The following is a 16,225-nucleotide window of genomic DNA, read 5'->3' on the forward strand; positions in this document are numbered from 1 at the left end:
TTCAGGCAATGGATAAGTCTTTACACAAATTCAAAATTGTTTTCACATGTGGGATGTAGCCTAGGAAGGGAGTTCCAAGTACAAGCCAGTCCTGGCTGGGAGAGAATGGATGACTTCTCCCTCTGCCTGGGTAGGGAAACATGTCTACCAACTTGAAGACCCACGGACCCTTGATCACCATCTCTTGCCCAGCTTTGCAAGGGTGTGTGTGTGTGTGTGTGTGTGTGTGTGTGTGTGTGTGTGTGTGTGTGTTAGTATGTCTGTACTTAATAGGAAAGGATTCTGATTGAGATAGAACTGCACAATGTCTGATCGTGCTGGCAATCAAGGTTAAATATGGTTCAGGCGAGAGTAAAGCCATGACTATAAAATGGCAGGCCTGTCTCAGCCAAGTACATACGAAGCCTCGAAGAAGTACATGGCCTCAGTCATGATGAGGTGTGGAAGATATGGGTGATCCCCTGAGGACTTGATATCTAGGGAACTTCCATTGGGCAACTGCTTCTGGGCTTCTGCTGAGCCCAGGTGTTCAGATCTGTGAAGAGCTGTGGCAGGTGTGAGGACAGGAGGCAGGTGTTCCGGCTCAAGCCCAAAGAGACAGAGTGCTCCTGTCTTCCCGTCAGTGGGAAAGGAGTAGGCCTGAGCAGATTTGTAACATCTACCCTGCCTTGGAACATGACATGTTGGAATACGCTGAGCCCTCTAAGATTACTCTTGGTGTTCATGTTAACCAAATTCCTCCTGCATAATGTTAGGTCCAAGTAAAATTCTCCACAGTGTCTACACCCCAACCCATATGCATAGTGGTAACACATTAGAGACTCAGTCATGTTTTCCTAGCACGAGTCACCAGCCCGTTTGTGTTATTTTAAAAATAAAATCCTGGAGTAAGCCACTTGGAAAAATGGACAGCAGTCTTTGTTAATCACTTGAACATTCACTTGCAAAACTATGGACTTTCTCAGCCAAGTACCTTGTATCCTGGCAATCTCAGGAGCCTCAGAATGACATCCCTTTCCATCCAGATTCTAACTCAAATGTAATATACAACACTTACTGTGGAATTAGTATTTGTTGTTTGTTTCTATAGTCATCCTGGGGCTTTAAGTCAGGTCCTGGCCACTGTCCCTGAGATTTTGTGTTCAAGTCTGGTGCTCTAGCATTTGAGCCACAGGCTTTTTTTTTGGTGATTAATTGGAGATGAAAATCTCAGACTTTCTTGCCTGGTCTGGCTTTAAACCATGGTCCTCAGGTCTCATCCTCCTGAGTAGTTAGCCTGTATTTCTGGCCCAGCCAGAATTAGTATTTGAGTGGGAAAGATGTGGATAATGTCACTATGTTCAGTGTTTAGATCAAATCTCAAATCTTTTCTCTGAAAGAAACTTCCCAATATTTGTTAGAAATTGTTTGTTCCTTGCCCTGATTAATTTGTAATTATACCAGGTAGACAGACAACTTGAATAGCATTCATCTCTTTACATCTCTAAAGCAAGAAAAGTAATAGATGAGACAACCATGAAAACACATATTTTTAGAGAATTGGAACTACTGCGCAATGGCTTAGTTAGGAGAGGTAGGAAGCAAGAGCCGGGGTCTGTATTTGGTTTTCTCCATCCTCTTTAAGGTGAATTATTTAGATGATTCTAATTCCTTCACCCTTCTCACTATTGCACCAAGTTCACAGGAATTTCTTTACCCAGATTTGTTCATCCCTGGTGAAGGTCACATAAAGAATCAAATTCTGAGACAGTGAAATTGTTTCTAGACCATGCATTCCACCTTTCAAAAAACGAATAGTCTTCTAATGAAGCTACCACTGTAACCCTGTAGTAGTTAAATATCACTCCCTGCCCTTTCTACTTATCTACCTTCCATCCCTCACCAATGGAAATAATACTCATTTTTAAGAGATTAAAGACTCTAGTATTCTCTTCCTCCTTGGCTCTTTGGAAATGGTGTGCAATCACTTCCTCTTCGTCCAGGGCTGCATCATGTCACCTGTACAAATAAGAACAGAACATTACCTCAGATTTCTTTTTCATATATATTTTTTTCATTTTTTTCTTTCTTTCCCCTCCAATACTAGGGATTAAACCTAGGGCCTGGCACTCTACCATTTGGACCATCTTAAATTGCTTTGTTGTTGTTGTTGTTGTTGTTGTTTGTTTGCCAGAGGGTCTCACTAACTTTGCCAGTGCTGGCTAGAGTGTACCTCTACCTTCCTGAGTAGCTGGGATTATAGGCATATACCCACACCACCACATCCTGTCTAAAACATATTCCATGGCCTATTAAAATTATGGTGCTAAATTTCTAAAATGACTTCCATCCTGCCAAAATTGGTACTTCCGTGTTTAATATCTTTGCATAGCCTTTAAAAATATAAAATTTCATTAGGTCCTTATCTTTCTGTGGAGGTTGCCAAATTCAGTGAATCCTGCTTTAAAGCCTTTCTCAGCTCAGTGTTTGTTTTCACTATGGAGATGAGGGACCTGAGAGTTCCAGTCTGGTAGCATTGCCCCAATCTCATGCACCTACTTCTTACCCAAATTCTTCCTTCAGCCCCTGAAAACCTGTATAAATTCTGTTCTTAACAGTACACATTAAGTATCTTCTTCTCATTTTATTTTGCCGGTACTTCCCCTCTCAGAGGCCATAGTGACTTGATGGCCTGATTATCCCTTCACTTTGATTTTCTTACAGCACCATCTTCTGATCCCACAGTCCTCATAGCCATCCCTGCCAACATCTTTAAAGTCAGAATTCCCTTTCCTTCTACTGCTCATCAACCCAGCCTATCACAGTCTCCAGATAAGCCTTGGTATTTATTCAGCCTACCATGCTTCACATTGCTTCACATTCATGTATGCTCCCAGCTTAGATGCAATGGGCGGATCCCTACCTATTAAGTCTTCTTATGTCTGTCAGTACCACCAGCTAGATATGTCTCTCTTCTTCAGTGTCTACTTTGATCCCTTAAGGACTTGTCAAGTAAATAACACGTTAATTTAATATACACTTCTCAATTTTCCTCTGAAGTTACTCTAGGGACTCTTGAAACTCTTTATCCATGGTGTTTACCAGCCACTCACCCTTGAGTCCAACCATAATCATAATCTCGTCCCTCAATTCCAAGAATCAGAGACTCCTTTATCTATGTAGGTAGCACAGTAGAAAACAAAGGCTCAGATAAAAGCTGAAGAGATGATGTAAAGTGCTGTTTGGAGAGAGCCTTCTTCAGCTTCAAAGAAGTCTTCTCCCATCCCGAACCAAGCAGCTAGGTAAGAATTGATTACACCATCACTGCTGTGACTTAAATGTGGTTTGAATGCTTCTCTACAAGAGTTCATTGTGATTAAGGTCTTGGCCACAATATGGTACTCTTGGGAGGTGGTGGAAGTTTGGGAGGTGGGGCCTACTGGGAGATTTTAAGGTGATTGGACCATGGTGATCATGGGCCTTCTTGAATCTGATTCCACTCAGACCTTCCATATCTCTTGGTTTGACATATGATCACTTGCAAGGTTCTTACACCCTTGCCACAAGATCTGGCTAAACCATGCAATCTTGCACGTCCACTACCAATACAATGGAAGCTGCCTTGGGTGTTTCATTACAGAGATGAAAAGCTCAAATACTCATCAACATATACTGAAGGCACAGCTCTTCATGTTGAATTCTAACAATCTTTTTTCTTTTCCCTGTAGAGTCTTCAGTGAATTCTGCTCAGTGAATTCTCAAAGCCTTGAGCAACTATTAGGTTGTTTCTGGCCATGTTTCTAAACTGCTTGGGAACTATAAGAAATAGATCATATATCTTACCTAAACCAAATTCACAAAATAGATTTCAAATTCTGATTGCCGTAGTAATGCTGGTTTGTTATGTTTCTTGATTGAAGGAAATTTTCCCCCCAGTGGAAACTTTGCTAGTTGGCAGCGAGAGTTAGACATATTAGTGATTTATTTTAGTATTTTCTTTATTTTCCCTCAGATGTGCCAAGAACTAGAAAGATTTTTAAGCCAAACAGTTATTGTTTATCTTGTGGAATATGAAAGAAGCTGTTGTTTTAATCAATATCACTATGGATATCACATATAATTATATTCTTTATTATTCAGTAGTAAATAAAAACATGGTTTCCACAAAGATTTATTCTTACATATCTACAACTACAAAAGCTACTGCTAGACTTCAGGTGAAAAATGTGAAAAAATATTTGCTGTTTCAGTGGGCTGCTTTAGACAGACAGAGGTAGCTTGGGCCTGAGGTGTTAGAATACACCTCGTACATTAAATATTAGGAAGGAGAAATTCTTGTAAAAGAGGCTAAGGAAGAAACTAGATGCCAGAGTGTATGCTCTTTGAACTTAGGGAGCTTGAAGGTAAGGAAGAGTAAAGTGAATGGAGATATCTTTTGTTGCACTAGTAGAATCATGATCATGTGGAAAGATTTCATGATAAAATTACATTCTGAAACAGTGATAATATGTAACACAGGTAGGCTTATCTAATTTCTTCATGGACAGAGCCAAGGAGGTAGTGGCTTCTATGCAGCTTTCAACAATAAAATCTCCTTTTAAAAACCTTGGACTGTACTAAATAACATTAAGGTTAAGTTTTCTTTGTTGAAAGAAAGCTGTCATGTTTCCTACCCAATGATCTATCAAATATCACTTGGCCAAGTTGGAAATTTTTAGTTTATAATTGTTCGTAAGAGACAAGATGGATAGATTATTTTCTTAGGCCCTGACAAAGGATAGATTGATTTCCAACAAGAATCACTCACGAATTAATCATGAGTTCTGTGTGAGCAAACTGTCTCTTTAGCCACTCCCACATTTCAAGTAGACTGCTATTTTGGCCTGAAAGTACATAATCTCCCCCCCACTTCCTTTTGTCTTATATCTCTTGTGAATTAATTCTCTTTCTGAGGGATCTGTGTCATGTGTCAGCATCCTTATGTCCTATCATCAAGAAAACCAAAGAAAATTAAACACTTAAGTGACAAGAGATGGCTTTCATGTGGGACGCTATGACAGCCACATCTTTCCAGATCTCAGAGTGGAGAAGAATCTGCCTAGGGCACCTGCACAGGGTCAAACATAGTGGATCGACTTACTGATGTCTGCTTCATTGCCTCCTGTCAATGTCAGACACCCATGTTCTAGTTAACTCTAATTCAAAAGTTGAAAGTGAATCTTTGTGTGTGGCTGATCCTGAAAACTGACCTAGCAGCATTTGCCTTTCCCAGGGCCTGCGCCAGTGTGTCTTGGGGTACTTCATCACACATGTTCTAAGTCACCCTTGAATTCTGGCTATTAAAACCCTTCTTGCTTGCTGTTTTCTATTTACACGGGGGCATGACTCAGGAAGAAGGTGTCAGTAGACATTTGGCAAGTACACAGTGACCATCTCCACTGTCACCCTTCTCTATCCAGCTCACATTATGGAAGTATACCACAGGGATACCTGCCAATAGAATTGTCTCTGTTGATAGGCGTCTACAGTTGTGAGATATATGGAGCCTCAGAACATCTGGGCTGCTCTCTCTCTCTCTGTCAATATTCTATAAAGGCAAAACCTCCAGATGTACCTGGAATCTACTGAATGAGATTCTGTATTTTTGTTGTTGCTGTATTCTTTGGTTATGAAGCTTGAACTCTGGGTCTGGGCACTGTCTCTGAGCAATTCAGCTCAAGGCTACCAGGCTACCCCTTGAGCCATAGTGCTACTTTCAGTTTTCTGGTGGTTAACTGGACATAAAGAGTCTCATGGACTTTTGTGCCTGGCTGCCTTTGAACCTCGATCCTCAGATCTTAGCCTCCTTCCCGGCAATCAGCTACACTCTACCATTTGAAGCCACAGCTCCACATTCAGTTTTTTCAGTGGTTCATCAGAGATAAGAGTTTCAGAGATTTTCCTGCCCAAGCTGGCTTTGAACTGTGATCCTCAGATCTCAGCTTGACTAGGATTATGGTCATGAGCCACCAGTGCCTTGTGTGAATCTGTATTTTACGAATACCCCCAGACTTTTCAAGATGTTCATATTAATATGATTCAGAAGCTAATCCATGCTTTGGCCACTGCTCTGCTCTGTGGACTCTGGCTATCAACAAAAACAATCATTAAATCTACATCCCCAAGTATATGGATATAATTGGTCAGGGAATTACCATTTCTAAAAGTTCTCTATAGTGTGATGTAAAGCTGGTCAAGAACTATTGTTAGGAGTGGACCTGCCCATTTAAGGGCCATCACAGATATTTTTACCTGGTGTTCTTGACTACTCCGGGGCCTGTCTGGTTATTCCCAAGCAAGGCACAGTCTCTGTTGCAGGATTTTAGAAAGGGAGATTCTAATGAATTCTTCCCTCACTTAGCATAACCTCCTATTTCATTGTAAGTTCTTGAGTCTGTGTACCATCTTGGTCCATTTGCATTCCATTAGGTAGTCATTACTTTTAATTGCTTTCAGCTGGGAAATTGGTAATTTATGCATAAAATTGAAGGAGAGGATGGGAATATCATACAGAGAAGAAAGGGGGTAATTTTGCAAGAGAAGAAAAAGATTACAGCAATGGAGATTAACTGTATACAAGATTTTGCTTTAGGCACATGATGCTTAACAGGTTATCTGAGGACCTCCATCATCCTCAGAAAAGGGTAAGAGTACTGCTTCCATTGTGATAAGAGAAAAGCCAGAGAACTTGAGAAGCTTTCTCAGGCTCCTTAGCCTGTAACTATTGGGGCTAATATCTCCAACTAATCCTTGAAAGCTTGCCTTTGAGTTTCTACTCTATCAAAAGTTTGCTCAGCTATGGAAGAAAAAGGGATGATAGAGTTAGCTAACCACCTGCATGTCTTCAGAAACCCAGAAGAGAAGATCTGGAGATCGGCAACCTTACAGGTGATTAGCCAAATTGAAACATTAAACTTCTGGTCATAGCAGGCTGGAAGTAGGATTATCCTAGACGAACTGTGCTGGGGTTTTCCTACTGAAATGTTATCTTATGTGAAGAGTTGAAGTGAATAGTCATAAAGTTTCACAGTTGTTTTGTGGCCAGGTGAAGTCATACCTCAGCTTTCTTGATGTTTATTTCAATATCTTTGTCCTGTTTTATATCACCTACCCTAACCTGTGACTGTCCAACAGTTCTCCAGTACTATCATCCCACTGTTCCATAAATTTCTAGTCCAATGCCTCATTCTACAATTATTAGAGTCATTTTTGTCTACTGTCCTCAGAATACCTTTGGAAGAAGTTGGCTTTCACAGAAGAGCCCTTTCTTTCTTTCTTTCTTTCTTCCTTCCTTCCTTCCTTCCTTCCTTCCTTCCTTCCTTCCTTCCTTCCTTCCTTCCTTCTTTCCCACTGCTCCCTCCTCCTTCTCTATCTCCCTTTCTCCTCCCTTCCATGTATCTTTCCTCTTACCCTGTCTCCTAGAGACAAGGAAAGCTATCGTAAATTTTTATCCAAGATTTCAAGGAAAGATCCAAAAGCAGATAACTACACATCCAAAACATCAGCATTGTCAGCATTTTGGGGGGGATAATTTCCTGTGATTTGGAATTCTGATCTAGGGTGTCACATCATTATCATCCTTCTATTTTTTTTTGTCAGTTGTGGGGCTTGAACTCCAGGTCTTGGCACTGTTCCTGAGCTCTTCCGCCTAAGTCTAGCACTCTATCACTTGAGCCACAGATCTACTTCCAATTTTCTGGTGGTTAACTGGAGATAAGAATCTCACGGACTTTAGTGCCCTGGCTGGCTTTGAACGTTGATCCTCAGATCTCAGCCTTTTCAGTAGCTAGGCTTACAGGCATGAGAAACTGGTGCCTGGCTCATCCTAGTTTTTATGTGGTTGCACTCAGAGAATACTGTCTTTGAGATTTTCTTAACCACATTTTCTGGGTATAGAAAGCATGTGACAAATCCACGTTGCATGTCTGCTTCTCTCACATGTCAGGCTCCACTCAGAAGCACACTCTGACCCCAAACGTGATGAAAGTAAACATTTTGTGTACATGAAGTTATATTTCACACCTGTTGGTGTTGTGTGCAGAAAATATTATTTCTATTTTGACAGAATGGCAAGTGAATGAGTGAGTGGGGGCTTGTAGGTGACTCTTTGCTTTCCTCATATACAAAATCAGAGGGGACTTCCTGAATCTTCACCTGGATATGAAAACATTTTTCTGGTACTTGTAGTTACTTTTCTAAAAGAACATATTCTCAGGGTGAAGTGAGGAGGGGTACAACAAGGAGGAAAATGGCATTTTCCCTTTTATATGATTGTTAAACCATGATTCTACCCAATGCTCAAGAAAGCTTGATCATGTATAAAGCTTGATATATATATATATACATATATATGCATACATACATACACACACACACACATATATATATATGCTGGGATGGCAGTATCTTATTATCTTGATCTTTCTAACTATGGTTTAACTTTTGTTTTAAATGAGATGTTGACTTGAAGAGGGGAGAAGCCATTTGATGGCATGTTTGAGAGGAATCCAATATACCCTCTAAGCTTTTCCTTTAATGACGTTGGTAGGTCCTATCTGAGTTTTCTAGACAGTCATCAAACACCATTGCCTTTGGGTTTGTGCTTCCATTTCTAGGAGATAGGAAGTAAAAGTAAGAAAGAAGTGGCTTTGTGGATGAGAGCCACTACTGACCCCATTTCCAGTAGTTGAGTTTCTCGCCAAACAGGTAGATGCTGGCACTCAAGATGTAACTGAGAGAGAAGAAGGCTGCCATTCCCAGGGGGCCGAGTGTTGCAAATACAGGATACACCCACGTTCCTGTTTGAAAGTGGAGCCAGATGACCCTGTAGGTAGCAAGTCACAGTCATTAGACAACAAAGACAAGGCAATCATTTTCTCCCTGCTCAGAATCAATGGGGCTACTCTACACAGGTAAGTCTTTTACTTGATTTAATATGACATCTTGTTTCATGGGGTGGGTAGGGCTTCTACTTGTAAGCCACTACAATCCAGTAGTAGTTAAAGGAAGGGAGAAACATGCATCATATATTTGCCAAGGAGAACATGTGACTACACGAATGAATTCTTTCTTTCTCTGAGACTGGTGGATTGCTAAGACATTAAACCCACTAACTGGAGTTCATTTGTTGGTTCTCAGTCAAAGAATGGAGACGTGAATGTTTTCAGCTTACTTTGGTACCCAAGAGTGAAGGGTAGCTTTCAATGGGCTCTCCATGCCCTGTTGGAGGAGGGAAGGCAGAGATGCGGCCTCATTGTTCTAAGATGATATATGCCGGGGCTAATTGTTGGCCTTGATTTTAGCAGATGCATTTAACTAGGAATAGAGTATTAATTGGGAACAAATTTATGTGGAGGCTTAATTCTTGCACACATAAGGATACAGGTTAAGTCATTTCTGTGAGCCAAGAGAAGCAAAGGGGATTCTAGGAGGAAAGCCATGATGTTTCAGTGAAACCTCACAATGTAGTTTTTCTGGAAGCCAATTGTATTATAAGATGCCAAAGTCTGAAATAACTTAAAGAAATATGAGGAAGATATCACATTAGTGATAGTTGGAATTCAGCTCTGGTGATTCAAATCCTAGTTCTGCTACCAATTAGCTTTGTTACCTTCAGCAATTTATTCAACCTTGCTGCATTAAAGGAGATAAGGATCCAAACAGCACACACCTTATAAGTCTGTTGCAAGAATGAACACACTTCATATATATGTTCTGTGTAAGACACGTTGAACAATCCCTGGCACAGCGATATCATTTAATAAATGTTCCAATGCTTCTATTTCTACAGAGGAATGGAACGATGGGAGTATTTTCAGAAACATTCCTTGGACACTGCCAGTTTCTTATAACAGTGAAGACAGGATGGGTCAGGCTCTCAAAACAACATTTGGAAATGGTGGTTAAAGGATTTAAGATAAAAAAAGAAGTTTCTGTGCTTAAACTTTCAGAAATTGAAGTGTGGAAGAGACCACATGTTTGTGACCAGATTCGGGGTAAGACAAATGAGGGCCCTGTAGTATGAAACGCTAAGGTTTATCAGTGCATTAAAGGACACAGCTAACACAGTCAGTGTGCAAAGGCTGACTGTGGAGCAGAAAAACACATTTGAAAGTCCTGTATCTAATAAGGGGCAAGTAGATAACTGGACAAAAAAAAATCCCCTAAGAAGCCCAATTTAAAGTAGATAAGGAACTTGAATGATTGCTCTACAGAGCAGATAGACAAATGGCCATCAAACACACTAAAAGATCCTCAGTGTCACAGGGGATGGTGTAGATACATGCCCACCAAAGCCACAGCATGGTACCACCTCCTCTCACACATTAGGACAGCTGCTGTCACAAATGCACACAGAAAATAACAAGTGTTCATGAGGGTGTGACGACATTTGATCCCTTCTGCACTGCTGATGGGACAGGAGGATGAGATAGGTGTATGGAGGTGCCTCATTATTACCACAGGACCCAACCATCCCACCTGTGGTGACATCCCCACATGCTTTAAAAGCGGGCCAGAGAGGCTATCGGCATGATTTACAGCAGACAAAAGACGTAAATTCGTCACAGGTGCAGTGATGGATGAATGGATACATTTAAAATGTGCCATCCATATAGTATGACACTAAATGAAAGGATCTCTAGGATATAGAAACATAAGCCGTATAATGAATGATTGTTGTCCTTAAGGTACTATGTTATCTCTCATCTCTTTTGCTGTCCCTTGGTTATCTCATATTGTTACAGTATCTCACTTTGTTATCTGATATATCAGATCTATTTATATTTGGTTATTTGAAATTGGATAGGGAAGGGGGGAAAACAAGAGGAGGGGTGGGGGTGGGGGGAAGGGAAATGGGGACCAAGACAGGTGGAAGGGTATCAATGTATGTGAATTAATGCACCTTCTATCTGGCAAATATCATGTAACCCTTCTATTAATTACAATAAAAATATATGAAAAAAATAAAATGTGCCATAAGACATTAAAATACACTTGGACAGATGAAACAATGTGGGTGAATCTTGAGATTAGTATGATAAATGAAAAATGAAAGTCATAAAAGGATATAAGCTATATAATTTTTTTTTCTTTTTTCTTTGCTAGTCCTGGGCCTTGAACTCAGAGTCTGAGCACTGTCCCTGGGCTTTTCAAGTCTAAAGTTCTACCACATGAACACCATTTTTGGCTTTTTTTTTCTTTGTATGTGGCACTGAGGAATCAAACCCGGGTCTTCATGCATGCTAGGCAAACTACCACTAGGTCAAACTCCCAGCCTAGATATGTATTTCTTTTTTTTAATGCCAGTCCTAGGCTTGAGCTCAGGGCCTGAGCCCGGTCCTTGGACTTTCTCAAGGCTAGAACTCTACCACTTGAGCCTCAGCACCATTTCTGGCTTTTTTCTACGTATGTAGTACCGAGGAATCAAACCTGGGTCTTCGTGCATGCTAGGCAAACATTCTACCACTAGGCCAAACTCTCAGCCCAGCTACATAATTTTTTGAGGAAGCAATCATACCTGATTCATGGAGAGAGAAGTGAATGGCAACTTTAAGAGGTGGGTGAGCATTGTCAATAGAGTCAGAGTTTTGGGTGTAAGGGAAAAAAATAATTGTGAGAGTGGATGGTGGTGATGAATGAATAATCTGAACGTACCTAACAACATTTATACATGGTGAAGATGAGAAATTACACATTGTATTCATTCTATCACAACTATATTTCAGGAAACATCCATCTCAGAGTCATATAACTGCATATTTAAAGCTTGGTTCCTAATCTTGGACTTGCTGGTGTCCAAATACATGTCCAAAACATGTATTCTAGAAAGATCTCCACTTGCCTGCATGATTGCCTCTCATGAGGGAATAGGAGAAGTACAAGAGGGCAAAAAATAAATGCCACTGGGTAGAAGGTGCAAGCAATGTTTTGGGACCAGTGAGATCCAAGTACAATTCAAACAGGTTGTAGTAACTAGTTTCTCTTGTTTACTTAATATGCCTGAAATTAGGATTTCCTAATTCCCATGAACATTTATGTAAGATAGCCTACAAATAAGAACACCCTATCCCTGAAGGCCTGGAAAGTTTCCATTTGTTTCAGCATAAGACTTGTAAAGGGAAGTTCCCAAGTTCAAGTTAATGATTTGTGGTGTATCCTTTCAAAGAAAAGTGCTGAGAAGGGTATACATGTGTTAGCTAACAGTAGGACAAGTAGTATAGATAAACATAGACTAAGAAGCCAGATTGCTGTGATGTAACGAAAATAACTCAGCAGAGAGTGAGAGGGGTAGAGGACAGAAAGAAAGAGAGAAAGCAAGAAAGCAAGCAAGCAAGCAAGCAAGCAAGCAAGCAAGCAAGCAAGAAAGAAAGAAAGAAAGAAAGAAAGAAAGAAAGAAAGAAAGAAAGAAAGAAAGGAGAGAGAAGGGGGAGAAAGAGAGGGAGGGAGGATGTAGATAAGAGACAGAGAAAGGGAAGCTGGCACACAGTTGTTCCCAGTCTTAGTCAATGCCAGGTCTTCAAACCCTCTTGACTCTGCATTCAATCTTTTGAAAATTATCAAAAATTACTTTTTAGGGCACACATTTTACATATATTCCTTCATTTCTCCTGTTCTTCTGTCTTGTCTTTCAGCTGCTTCTCACTCAACCAATGTACTTTCTAGAGCACAAGCAGCTAGGGATTGAATCATCTCTCTAGAGACCCTCTGTGTATGACCCCTTTGTGGCACCACACCAAGAAAGCACCTCAACTGAACTAAGTATCCCTGGACCTGCCTGCCCACTGTCCATCTCCTGAGCTTTACTTTACCCACACTGGACTTTTTATGATTTTTGAATGAACCCTATTTTACAGTTTCTGGGTCTTTGCCCTTGTGATTGTCACTGCCTACAGCACCGCTGAGCCTTGTTTCCTGGGGCACGTTTCTCTTTGCTCTGTGCCTGGCTGAATCTTATCCTTGCTTTGAGTCTCAATCTTACTCCCTACCCTTTCTCTAGTTTTTAAAATTAGTGACAGGTATGTCAACCAGTTTCTGTTTGGGGGTGGAGAGAGAAGGGAAAAGGTGAGGGAGAAGTGAATCTGGTGTAAGTATGTTATAAACCTGGATAAAAGTAGAATAATGAAACTTATTGACATTGTTTTAAGAAATGGAGGTGGGTATGAATGGCACTTTAATAAAGTGTGTGAATTTGATTGGGCTGCATGTATGGAAATACCACAAAGAAACCAGTTTTTTGTTTGTTTGTTTGTTTGTTTTTGATCAGTTATGGAGTTTGAACTCAAGCCTGGGCTCTGTCCTTGAGTTTTCACAGTCAAGGTTAGTGCTCTGCCACTTTGAGCTATAGTGCCACTTCTGGCTTTCTGGTCGTGAATTGGTGATAAGAGTCTCACGAACTTTCCTGCCTGGGCTGGCTTCGAACCACAATTATCAGGTCTCAGCCTCTAGAGTAAGTAGGATTAAAGGTGATTTACCCATGTCCAGCTAAAGAAACAGTTTTGTAAAACAAATTCATGCCAAAAATGTAAACAAACTAAAACCTACTTCTCTAGAAAAGATCTTCCTGGGCTGGGAGTGTTTGCCTAGAATGTATGAAGACCTGGGTTCAGTTGCTCAGTATCACGTACACAGGAAAAGCCAGAAGTGGTGCTGTGGCTCAAGTGGTAGAGCTATAGCCTTGAGAAACCTCAAGGACAGTGCTCAGGCCCTGAGCTCAAAGCCCAGGATTGACAAAAAAAAAAAAGTAAAGATCTTCCCTTGCTATTTTCCTCTGCAGCACAGAAGCCTGCAAAGGTAGAAGTGGTGCCTCAGAACATTTCATTTTCCAAGTGCCCAGGACACAGTCAGCTCTATTTTTAAAGAAACAGCTGTCTAGTGGCCTTGCTAAGATTCATAGCTTTCTTTAAGTCATTCAATAGACAGACTACTCCCAGCTGCTCGACCCATGCTCTGCTTGGAAAATTGGTCAATGTACCAGTTGTGTTCCAAGTTTGGATTTCCTTCGTTGCTTGTTGCAAATACTCTCCATACTCTCCATTGTACTTGAGCTGTCTGCAATGGAAATTTACAAGCAGATATCAAATGGGAGCCCCAGAGTCATCTTTCAGAGACTTGTCATTCTAACTACCATAGCATCCGTGTGGCCGAAATGAAACGTAGATCTTCTATCCTTATCATTAGGGAAATAATGAAAGGCTGTGTGGTTAGCAGATTATCTAGTTATATTGGAGTCTGTGGGTTTTGACACATCATTCTCGAGCCTACTTGTTCCATCTTTCTAGCCCTACAAAATGGCTCAAATGAAAGGGGTGAAGACCGACGCGATGGCTTTGAATATGCAGGAGTTTAAGTCCCAGTGCTTTCTATAAGTGAGATTAAGAGAGCAGAAACTTAATCTAAGTGTGGTGTTCAGAGTGAGAATTTTGGCAAGTGTCTAGAATGGATTAGACGTTAAAGTATGTGATTGGATCCTTGGCATTTTGCTACACTGAGTAACTGTGGACCGAGACCACCATACAGATAATTTTCCGGGTGTTGACACTATCAGCAGTGATAGCTGGCACAGCATTTAAATGCATGATCACCCTCTCCCTGACACACTCTCTGGTGTGACACTTTCTTCTCCCTTAGAGACTATAGGATTCTTGTCCCTCTGACGATTCTCTGTTGTTTGGATTGCCCCTCTGCCCCTTCCCTCCCTTAGATGAGGGTATTTCTTCAGCTCCTCGCTTTACCCTTCTCCATACATCCTGGAATGAATTTCCAGACATGAGTCCTCTAGCCAGGTGGCTCTCAGCATTGGCTTCAAGTCTTTTAGAAGAAATTGCTTGGGGTTTTAAAAACCCAGTGCTGTGTTCTGAACCAATTAAATTAGTATTTGTGTATGTGTGAGGGGGTTCCAGTACTGGGGCTTGAATTTAGGACCTCTGCACTCTCATTTGGCTTTTTTGTTCAAAGCTGACATTCTTCCAATTGGACCACAGTTCTGGCTTTCTGTTGGTCATTTGGAGATAAGAGCCTTACAGATTTGTCTTCCCTGGCTGGCTTTGATCCTGAATCTCAGGCTCCTGAGCCACTGGTGCCTAGTGGAAACTGTATTTAATTATTTATTTATTTACCGACACTCAAAATTATTTCTCTCCTAATTCCTATTACTTCTATTAATAGAATCACCATCTTTCCAGTCCACTGGCTTAAGCTTCTTTCCCTTTATTTTTCTACTACCTGTCAATCTACCGATTCTGTTACAAGTCTTATTCCTAATAGTATTATTGATGTTACTTTCTTCAAGCTGCTGTTATTTCTAATTTGTATTACAAGCATTATGGTTAGACAGAAGCTGAGATTTGAGCAAAAAGTATGACTCACTTCATTACCCTTTAATTTGCCTCCCAGTCACCTGGCCCCCAAACACTGGTAATAAAAACATGTGGTGTAACATTCTTATATTTATTTTTGCATATTAATTCCCTAGGTCTAAAGAGTACTTCTGTGGAGGATGAATATTTCTTTAGAGAATAAAAATGAAGCTGGATTCCAATTCCCACTGAAAGTTGAGGTCATAAAGATGTGGCTGACCTTGATGGTGCTAGATGAAGGTCATAATAGAAGGAAAGGTTAGTAGTGGCTCTGAGAGAGAACTCACCAGGAGACATTAAAGGGAGGAGGGGATTGTTGATGCTGGGAATGCTTCAGTGGTTGATCTAGACTCGGACCCTTGAACTTTTTAGTGTATTCTCAGAGCAAAATGTGTAAATGTTCATGTGTAAATTGGACATAAATGGAAAGATCGTTACACTGGAGAATGCCCAAGAAGCTTTACTGAGAGACCTCACCTGAAAGCAGAAGACAAGAATCCTGTTTTTAAGGAAAAGGCTCTGCAAACATCTCCACCAAGCTGGTGAAGCTGCATACCTTCGAAACATCTGTGCGTGGCCTGCAAAACCTTACTTACTAGCAGAGTCCCTCAACAGCATAGTGAGAGTTTTTCAGGCTACCCAGAGCTGTCAGGGCGGTCAGTAGCCTTCTACACTGTTGGCCACTCAGGCAATGGGGTCAGCATGGTGCCAGGGAGAGGCGTGCTATGCAGGGGTTTGGGGATTACGACTTCCACATTTGTATGAGAGAAGGATGTTGAGGAGAGTGTGCAAGAGGAATGAGAGACATGGCTGGGATTCTTTGGGGATGGAAATCTTGAAAGACTCTGGAA

The 16,225-nt window shown here is 40.9% G+C and overlaps 1 protein-coding gene across 3 annotated transcripts in view; it reads right to left on the bottom strand.

The window, feature by feature from the left end:
- Window positions 1-1,753: 1,753 nt before the first annotated feature.
- Adtrp (androgen dependent TFPI regulating protein) overlaps window positions 1,754-16,225 on the bottom strand; it is a 61,317-nt gene continuing 46,845 nt past the window's right edge. For all 3 annotated transcript variants that reach the window (XM_090356485.1, XM_090356486.1, XM_090356487.1), the window contains 2 exons: window positions 8,691-8,842; window positions 1,754-1,998 (listed from right to left, as the gene is read on the bottom strand). In XM_090356485.1, the coding sequence (XP_090212611.1) occupies window positions 1,964-1,998; window positions 8,691-8,842 (187 nt within the window). In that variant the 3' untranslated portion in view covers window positions 1,754-1,963. The remainder of the gene's footprint in view (window positions 1,999-8,690; window positions 8,843-16,225) is intronic.

The sequence above is a fragment of the Megascapheus bottae genome, chromosome 22, assembly GCF_031878675.1.
Source record: "Megascapheus bottae isolate mThoBot1 chromosome 22, mThoBot2.hap1, whole genome shotgun sequence".
Taxonomy (NCBI): Eukaryota; Metazoa; Chordata; class Mammalia; order Rodentia; family Geomyidae; genus Megascapheus; species Megascapheus bottae.